General features: G+C 37.5%; 1 protein-coding gene across 1 annotated transcript in view; it reads left to right on the plus strand.

Moving 5' to 3' along the window:
• NUP133 (nucleoporin 133) overlaps nucleotides 1-10159 on the plus strand; it is a 34095-nt gene extending 23936 nt beyond the window's left edge. Inside the window, exons 21-26 of the mRNA XM_068154137.1 lie at nucleotides 415-550; nucleotides 2515-2633; nucleotides 4137-4217; nucleotides 6244-6308; nucleotides 8809-8897; nucleotides 9890-10159. Coding sequence (XP_068010238.1) covers nucleotides 415-550; nucleotides 2515-2633; nucleotides 4137-4217; nucleotides 6244-6308; nucleotides 8809-8897; nucleotides 9890-10026 — 627 coding nt within the window. The 3' untranslated portion in view covers nucleotides 10027-10159. The remainder of the gene's footprint in view (nucleotides 1-414; nucleotides 551-2514; nucleotides 2634-4136; nucleotides 4218-6243; nucleotides 6309-8808; nucleotides 8898-9889) is intronic.

Raw genomic sequence — 10159 nt, forward strand, 5'->3', positions numbered from 1 at the left:
TTGTTGGTGACTTTTTATCAGGGAAGTTTTGTCTACATGATCACTACTTTGATGGAACTGGTGTTTTGCAGTGACTATCAATTGCTTTTGTGACAAAACCTTAATTAAGATGCCAGAGGTAAAATATGTGAAGTTGCAATTTGTCCTTTGTTTGTAAGAGTTTTTCGTTATTAAAGTTTTTTCATGATTAGTACTGAAAAGATTTTCCTGGGTGTAATTGGAGGGGACATCTCTCTCTCTTTCTGAAGAGTGTAATGCAGAATTCTAACATGGAAGTTGTGCAACTTTGAAAAATAAGATTTATACTATTACAAATGATAAATAGCTGTGAGACTGCAGTTTGTTAAATCCTTATCTGCTAACCTTCTGATGTTAACTTATGAAACTGATTTCTCATACTTCTATTAATGTCAGGCTCACAGAACATTGCAGACTTTAGCAAATATGGAGACTCGATATTTTGCAAAGAAGAAAACACTTCTTGGCTTGAGCAAATTAGCTGCACTGGCATCTGACTTCTCAGAAGACATACTGCAAGAGAAAATAGAAGGTAAGAAATACAGGGAACTGCTTGAAAGAGTTCAGTGCAGAGCCACAAAGGATTAGGGGAATGTAACATCTGCTTTATGAGGAAAGGCTGAGGGAGCTGGGTCTCTAGCTTGGAGGAGGCTGAGAGGTGATCTCATTGATGTTTATAACTCTGTGAAGGCTGACTGTTAGGAGGACAGAGCCAGGCTCTTCTCAGTGATGTTCAGTGACAGGACAAGGGGCAATGGGTACAGGCTGGAAGTTCCACAGGAACATAAAGAAAAACTTTTTCACTGTGAGGGTGACAAAACACTGGAACAGGCTGCCCAGAGAGGTGGTGGAGTCTGCTTCTCTGGAGACATTCAAAACCTGTCTGGATGCGACCTACTTTAGGTGATCCTGCCATGGCATGGGGGTTGAACTAGATGGTCTTTCAAGGTCACTTCCATCCCCTAATGTTCTGTGATTCTGTGAAATAAAAACTAAGCCAAGTGAAGAATGTTCTAATGAAGTTACTGAATTAGAATCACATTAATTTTCCATACTGTTAATTAGGTTGAGCACTAACAATGTGGCAAGGATAAACAGGCTGATGATTTTAATGCTCATTGCAGGAAGGGTGTAAGGGAGGCAGTGTGAGGCAGTAACCTCTGTATTCACTTTCACCTGTGAGTTAGGACTGTGAGCATGAGAAATTTGTGCTTTCCCACTTTTTCTAATAACATGCAAAATATTGGCATAAATAAGCTGCAGAGTATTTTGAGAAGTCATTAGACCATTCCTAAAGTGGCTGAAACATGTAAATCATTCACAGTTAATGTGTTTTCATGAAGCTGCATTTCATATTCAAGATGTGAGGAAAAAAATATTTTCTTTCTCAAAGCCTCTTCATTGAATGGCTCTGAGTTCTTCTCAGGTCCTAAGACTTTAAGGCTGTGCAAGGAAATTCAGTAACTATGTTATATTGTAATAATGTACCTGCAAGTATATACATTTATGATCAAGACTTAACTTCCTCACATCTTACTCTCTGCAACTATGAAGTTACAGTGACAGTGTTACAGCCGTTCCATTAGAGCGTGGTGATAATGGGAATAGTAGGAATGCCTATTGTGCTTCATTATTAAATGCAGCAGTTCCCTGCTCTGCCGTTCCTATCCCTTTGGAAAATACCCTTTTCCTGACATGGTCTTCGCAGTGCAGGGTGCTGTGAGTTTGTGAAAGAGCCGTTGTACATTGAGCCGTTGTACATTAAGAGTTCAGCCGATACTGGCCACCAGGGGGAAGCTTTGGAATAGTACCTAAACCACTGTCAAAGCTTTGTTTCAGGAGACTAATAGACTCTCAAAATTTGTTCTAGACTTTACTTGTTTATCATTTTCCCATTGGTAAAGGAAATTATTTTTGCCTTATTTTGCTAATCCATTTAAACAGATCAAGTGCTCCTTAGAATTATTTTCTCCTTTCTACCATACAGTGGAACTGTGTGGGAATGGCAGTGTTCACTCGATGTGGCTGAAGTTATTCCTTTTTGATTGTTTCAGCCTAGTAAGTTTCTGCCCCTGAAGCAGGTCATACTGGAAACCAAAACAATCAGAAATTGAATAATTCATTAAATGGAGCACGTTCTTGGCACAAAGTACCTCCTAAAAATTGCAACCAACTTAACTTTCCTGCCTTAGTGCAACAGCTTTCCTCCAATCATGCATATTCATTTTGTGGGTTTGAGGGGGAAAAAAAGAAAAAAATGATCAGTATTTCACTGGGAACCTGAGTGGAAAGTAAGAACTAGTTCACCAGGATGACAATATTGAAGTGGAAGCATTTTTGTGCTTCTAACACATAGACAAGCATCCAAAGAAAATGCTTCATTACAAATACTTGGAGACCTGAATAATATTGTGACTTGGCAGTTATTACTGTGCTGTAGCATTTATTATTACATTTTAATAACAAGAAACATTCATTTCCTTAAATGACTGCAAGAAATATCAGAACAGGAACGCTTTCTGTTGCATCAGGAGACACTTCCAGAACAATTACTGTCAGAGAAACAGTTGAACCTCAATGATATGCCAGTGTTGTCTGTATCTCAGCTCATTGATGTAAGTATCTCATGTTTTCTTCATTACCTAGGTCAAGTCCCTTTATGTTTTCTGCCTCTGTATGATACAATGAGAAGATCACAGTTGTCATTGTCAGTTATGTGACTTGCTAAGCACCTGAAGATCTGATACACAAATTGGTTTATCTTTGCTTAGTTTCTGCAAGTGCCAAACTTCAGAATGCTGGTTTTAGTTCAAACTTCTTCTTGAATATGTGCTTTAGGGTGCTGCTAGGAGGAAAAAAAAGTGAATCAACACAGTGCTAGAAGTTGTTTTGCTGCTATAAGCCACTTACTGCATATGATACAATTTTTACCTTTATATTCTTAGTAGAACAGAACTTGAAAGTCAGAAGGAACAAAGAATTCCACCTTAGTGGAAAGAAATGCCACAATCCAGAAAAAGAGAGGGCTAGAAGCAGGCAGAGGTTTTTTGGTCACTTGTTGCAAAGAGGCATCTGAAGTCTTTCAATTTTAAAATTAGTTTTTTCCACTTCCATTTCAAAAAGAAGCAAAAACTCAACCCATAGCAAAACAAAACCATGAACTGCTCCAGTATTGGGATCACTAACAGTGCCGAGTCTTATTCCACACTCCTTTGTGGTGGTAGCCAGGAACCAGTAGCCCAACCTTTTCTGCCTCGTTGGCAGCATATCTTTCCCATCCAGTGATACACACACAAGATACTTGGTGAATACAATGATGTGTTCTGAAACAAAATCAGATTATGTCTGGTGTCAGTTTTATAACTTCTTGCTTTTCTGTAGTCTTGTAGAAAGTCAAAGGCTAATAGAGCGCTCCTTTACTTTCTTATTTCCTTAGAACGGTAATAGCAGATGCTCCAGTCATGACCTGTGTCTTTTTCTGTGGGGTTAGGGAGGAGTAGGAGGTGTCACTCATGACTTGACAAGCACTGACACCATGACAGTTTTCCTTCTGAATTCTCTCTATTGTCAAACCAGTGTTCATAGTTGCTACTTGTAATGTGAGAATGAAACTGGGAAACAGTAAATAAATTAAAGAGCATTAATGTTAAATTCCTTGAAGTACTAATTTCAGATTGTATTGGGGGGTGGGGGGTGGGGATGAACTATAATAGCCAACTCCTCTGTTTTTAAAAGGCGAAAGGCAGTCCGTGTGCTTAAGTACTGCTTTGAGCTTAATTACCGAAATAATTCGGAGAGCTTATTTGTGGAGCTGAGCTCTGGCTACAATAGTCCAGGAATGTTACAGCCTTAAATGGCATTTAAATTTGAAACCTAGCAGCCTCATACCCAATCCCTTCTGTCCACACACCATTGTCATGTAGGTGGAATGCTGCTCCAAAAGCTTAAGTATATTCCTCACTATAAAAACACTTGCAGTTGAATCAAGACATATTTTCATGAGAGAGTCATGTAAGTGGAAAATACATGGTGGTCTTCCCACAATGAGTTGTCCATGGTATCAGTTACATTAGTTTGTAGGCTAAAAATAATGCTCTGTGTTATCTCTCATATCCTAGATGTACATATGTGATGAGAACAGAAGGGCTAATGAGTATGACTTCAAGAAAGCACTTGATCTGCTGGAATATATTGATGAGGTAGGAAAAGTGTTTGAATAATTTTTAATCCAGACATTTCTATGTATTATTATTTGAGCTAGGATGGTACATCTGTAGTTAGTTAACATATTAGCTTATTGTAACCACTGATGCGGTTGTGTTTTTTTCAGTTTGTTTTTGTAGTCACTGCAGATTTAATGTCAAATGTGGTTTAGATTATTTAAGAAAAATGACACTCCTCATCCTCACTTCCCATTTATAGTCTATAGTTTCTTTTTTTAGAGCCCTGCTTCCCTGCAGACTTTCTTTAGTAGTTTAGTCCTTGTTCTTTCCTACTGGCAGTTTCTCTCGTTGTCATGAGATAATGTGGGATATTCACCAGCTTTTTAACATGTAAATAGTACTGAGCCACAGAATGGCTTTCTTGCTGCATGTCCTTGTATGATCTGTCATCTTGTCAAGAGTCATTTTCCACTAAGCATGAATAAATCAACTTCTGAGAAACATCAAACCTGAACTAACAAAAACCTTTGCTAAAATGCCGAAGTTGTATTAGTTTAGCAAAAGTCTTCCTTACTAATTGAAAATGAGAGATCTTCTCCGATTTATCCCAATTCCTGTTAGTCTAGGTAGACTCCAAGTTAAAATCTGCTCTGTGGTAGTACTTTGTGAAGGCCATTGTGACATTTTGTTGGTCTTGAGTAACTTTGGCTCGACAGTTACGAATATCTTAATAATGTAAATTGCTTTTAAAATGTAAATTAATTTAAAATAGTTTTTAATTGCATTTCTTTTATCAAACTCTGTTTTAAATAACATTTTGTTACCGTTGTTAGCTAGGATTCACGCTTTACGCACAAATGTTTGCCTGCCCCGTGTTTAGCACTATATTGTACTTTGTGCACTGAGGAAATAGTGTTGCTACTTAGAGTAGCAAGATACTTTTAGTTCACTTCAGTTAAGAAAAAATGCATATTTTTTTTTTTTAACTTCCCCTTACTTTTACAACATTAGTAGTCTGAAGAATAATACCTTGCAGTAAAAAAACAGCAACCAAACTTTGAGTGAACTCATGTGTTTCTCTTTTAAATGTTCTTCTTAAATTTTGTGAAAACAGTTCATGACCACTGGCAAGTTTTTCTTTTTTTTACATCTAAACAAAATAAATACCACTCTACACCCATGAGGTTTCAAAATCGTGTTTTTGCTCTGATCTTTGAGTCTCTAACAACTTGAGTATAGACATTCGGCACAAATTAGAGATGGTTTACCCTAGAGTCTAAAAACTGGCTGTTCCCTTATTTTCCCTGCTTTTCTCTTGCAAAAATATTTAGAATAAACCAAACCAAATCAGGTTGGAAGAGACCTTCAAGATCATCGTGTCCAACCCATCAAAAGTGTAGCAGAAAGTCAAGCCTCATCCTCTTGCTTCCAAATCTGTAAATTCAAGCATTTGTGTTTTTTTATCTCTTGTGAAGGGAAATTAAAGTAGGTGTGATGCTTCAGGACATTGAGAGATAGGGGGGAAAGAAACCCCAACCAACAACAAAACAAACAAGAATCTGTTGTTCCTGAAACTTTAAAAGGAACTCTAGTACAAATTATCTCGAAGTTTCTGTGCAATGAAGGGACAGCCCTTTTCAAAGCAAATTGCATACATGCTAATGTGGACATTAATGCATATTAATTCATAGCTCAGTCATGTTAACAAAAGAGCCTTGACTTCAGGCACCATTTATCACATTTTAAAATAAAACTTGCCTAGAATGCAGTTTACACAATGGAATTTGTTTGATGCTTTAAAATCTGCCTGCTTTCAAACTGAGGTAGTTGGTCATCAGAAGTTTTGTGATAATATAGAAAGTCCAAGACATGTTTTCAAGGGGAAATGAAGTCTTTGGTGTTTCAACAATATGACCAGGTTGCCTAATAATAACATGTTTAAAAACAGTGTTCAGTAATTGAATCTAATTCATCAGTACAATGTGTGAAAGAGTGACAATTTCTTTAAGAAAATTGTTTGAAAATCTAACTTGGCTGTCTTTTCTCCTTATATGAATTGAAGGAAGAGGAAGTGGATATAAATGAGCTTAAACTTAAAATTCTCTGTAAGGCTCTACAAAGAGATGGGTAAGTCCAGTATAAACTAGGAGTATTTGTGACATAGCTTTTCCAGAATGGCATATTAGTATACTACTCTAGCTCACCAAAAAGCCTGAATTTCATAGTATTATGGTCAGTAATGTATGTGAAGTATGTAATCCAAACGTGCCTTTTTAGTTGTAAAATGAACCCACTCAAAAAAAAAAATAAATAAATCATCTGTAGTACTTTATTCACTTAGCTTGCTGGCAACATACTCTCCATTCTTCGTACCTGAGACAGAAATGTAGCTATGCAGCTTTCATTCTTGAACCCTTTGCTAAGGTAAAAGAAATAAACTATGCTGAAACTTTTTTTATCTTTGGAAAAAAAAAATCAAGATAAAAACTTTTTAAGAGCAATGTGAAGAGGTCATTCCTGCAAACATTTTTACTTATTGTTGGTCACTGACAAATTCATGACCTTTTTGAGTTAAAGTTACATGGTGGTTTGGCCCTGGCTGGGGGCCACGTGCCCTTCTTAGATGGACAAGGGAGAGGGAAAATGCAACAAAGGCCCAGGAGTCAAGATAGAGGACAAAAAGCAAAAGCACGGAAGAAAGAGCAAATAAAAATATGACTCTATTTCCCATCAGCAGGAGGTATTTGGTCACTCCCCAGGAAGCAGGGCTTCAGTACACATATTGGTTGTGCCAAAGGGCAAGACACCATTATCGAATGCCCCCAGGACTTCCTTCTTTCACTTAGCTTTTATATCTGAGCTGACATCACATGGCATGGAATACCCCTTTGGTCACTTTGGGTCAGCTGGACTGTCTGTGTCCCCTCCCGAGATCTTGCCCATCCCTCAGCCTGCTGTTGAGCAGGGGAATGTTGGAAAAGTACAGTCTGGGTGCTGTGCAAGCACTACTCAGCAGCAGACAAAGCAGTGGTGCATCACAGAACTAACTCCAGCTCAGCCAAACCCAATACAATGGGTTCCATTCTTGACTATAATCAATTAAATGTTTCCTAAAAGCGTCACTTTTGTGGATGTTCACAACCAATTACAGGTTGAATCCAACTGGTCAGAATAATCTTCTTATCATGCAGTGCTGATGTTCTCTTCCAGATTAAATAACTCTTGGAATTTCCTCCCTTTCCTTTCTAAATTTCAGAAGTTACACAGGTTTTCCAGCTCCCATCCATGCTCTGAAAGGACCTAAAGAAGAAAGGATGAGGAAAAAGTATATTCCAAATGCACTGAGTCATTTGTGATTAGAATGGAACTAAGCAGCATTTGGATTGACATTTATGCACATAATAGATTTCAAAGAACAATGATTAGTAGAAAATGTATCAGTAGTTGCATGGCTAAGTTATTGTCACATAGGACATGAATATTATGCAGGAGCAGGTTCACGCTATTCCAAGCGTTTTCTTCCCTTGCTGTTATGTTCAGGACTGAAGAATCCAGAACTCCTGCATGGCACCAGTCCAGTAAATGGTTTGTCTACAGCCTACCCTGGGCCAAGAACAGAGTTTTGAGCCTATCTAAACCATCCAGATCATATATAATGCTGACAAGATTTTTCTGCTACACTGACTAAACAGATACATCAAGTTTTCTATATAGTGCAAAGTAATCTCAAATTGTAACAGTTGAATTTCCAGGCAACAAGGCTCAGAAAGAGATCAGTTGCTATTTCGTAAGAGGTGGGGTTTACTTCCATCTACATCCAAGAGTAAGCATTACAGTAACCTGCTTTTAAGGATGACAACCTGTTTTCTAGCTTAACAGCCACAAATGGCAGCGTGGGTAAAACAGCCTTGATGAGCACGCTTCTGATTTTCTGTTCTGTTTAGTGCCTGAGTGATTTGTTTCCTTAAATGCCCCTTCTCCTTCTGTCTCTCCTTCCTTTATACTCTTCACAGTAGATGTTAAAGATGAAATCCTCAAAATTTTGGAATTTAAGTGACATCCAGGGTAAAACCATGGTTTCAGTGAAGTACAGAAAATCTGTCAGTCCTGGCTCCTAGGAGCTGGGTCCAGATCTGTTACGAGCATGTCCCAGTGGTCCTAAGAAGCTCATGCTGTTTTAGAGAGCGCTACAAGACCTGGTTTTGTCTGGCTATTGGAATGTGCTGCCCAGGGAGGTGATGGAGTCACCGTCCCTGGAGGTGTTCAAGAAAGGACTGGATGTGGCACTTGAAGCCATGGTTTAGTTAGTCATGAGATGTTAGGTAATAGGTTGGACTTGATGATCTCTCGGGTCTTTTCCAAACTTATTGATTCTATGATTCTATGTACAACAGGAATTTTTAACAACTGAAAAGTTAGAGCCACAGCAGAAGATACTCTTGGAATAAAGAATTACACAAGATAGAAAAAAGCTCTTACTTTGAGCTGTAGCCACACACATAAAAATTATGTGAACATGTATTGATTGCCTTTGACAATTTATCAAATTCCCTGCATATTTTTCCTTGTTTGTTTTCATTTAATTTCATCTATGCAATTCTTTCACAAATTGTTCTTTGACTTGCAGATGGTCCAATTTAGATGGTAAAGGTGATCCAATTGAAGCATCTAAAGACAGTATATTTGTGAAAATATTACAAAAGCTACTGAAAGAAGGTAAAGTGTGTTTAAATATAGTTGAAATGTAGTTGTTCCAAAAGCTGCTTAAGATGGACACTAATATGTAAGATATAGCATTAATAAATTCTTAGAGTAATAAGAACTTCCATGTCTATTCCACTAGATGATTACAATTATATGTACCTAATTCTCTTTTTAGAATGTTGAGGGGATAAGAGATGAGCAGATTTCTGGGTGATAATATAGGTACCCTCAAATTGCTTGTTCAGTAGGGCAGCAGTCAGATTTTTAAGCACTTCCTTACTATACAGTAAAGTATGTCTTCTGGAGTTAAATACATATCTTCTGTAAAAATAAGGGATTAGTAACTACCTTCAATGTGCTTTTGTTTTTCCTCCCTGAGAGGCTGGGGTGGGAGGAACATAAACAAAGCTAAAGCTGACCATGGGAGGTTATGATTATGGAAGTTACAGCTGGGGGGAGGAAGGGTGCAATTTAGAGTCAAGGTCCATTCCAAATATTGCTGCATGTGAACTTTTTCCAGAAGAGAGAAGCCTTCATATCAAAACCACAAAGATTAAGTTCTTTGGAGTAGTTCTAGTTTTCTGTATTCAGTTCTGTCAGTTTCTTCCATTTCACAAGATTCTCAGCCCCCAGATTGAAATGTTGCAACTGATGACAGAAGTATTTGTTGTATTGACTGATCTTTCTTTTCTGTATCTTGGTGACATGTTATGTGAAGACTTGGATTTTAGGTTTAAGGATTTTAAATGTCATCATAAATTCACTGAGAAGGTTTTTTGAGTAGGAAACACCTTTTTGTTGCCTTTTCTTTTGCCCCCTAAACTCAGTTTAAAGCCTGCTTAAGCTTTATTGTATTTCTTGACATCTATAATAGAATTAGATCTTCTCAATTTTTAAGTAAACTCCTGTGCTTACCTCAGAGTTAAATTACTTGGGTTTGGAATTATCTTAACTCCTAACACAAAGTACTTTTATCAGTGCTGTAATCAAAGGTTTTGTTGCAGGAGTGCAGTTAAGTGAATATTTACCAGAGGTGAAGGACTTCCTGCAAGCAGATGAACTTGGCCACTTGAAATATAACACTTACTTCATATTTGTGTTAAAGGCGAACTATGAGTTCTATGTTCAAGGACAAGCGTGATTCTTGCTACTTGCTGTTTTTTCTAACGAATTGTTCATTTCCTGTATACTTGGTTGGTGGTCAGATTTTTTTAATTTTGTTTTAAACTTTTTTTTTTTGCTAAAACTTTGTAATAAAATCTGTATGCATAATA

The sequence above is a fragment of the Melanerpes formicivorus genome, unplaced genomic scaffold (genome assembly GCF_026170545.1).
Source record: "Melanerpes formicivorus ecotype bairdi unplaced genomic scaffold, bMelFor1.0.p_v2 SCAF_2, whole genome shotgun sequence".
NCBI lineage: Eukaryota > Metazoa > Chordata > Aves > Piciformes > Picidae > Melanerpes > Melanerpes formicivorus.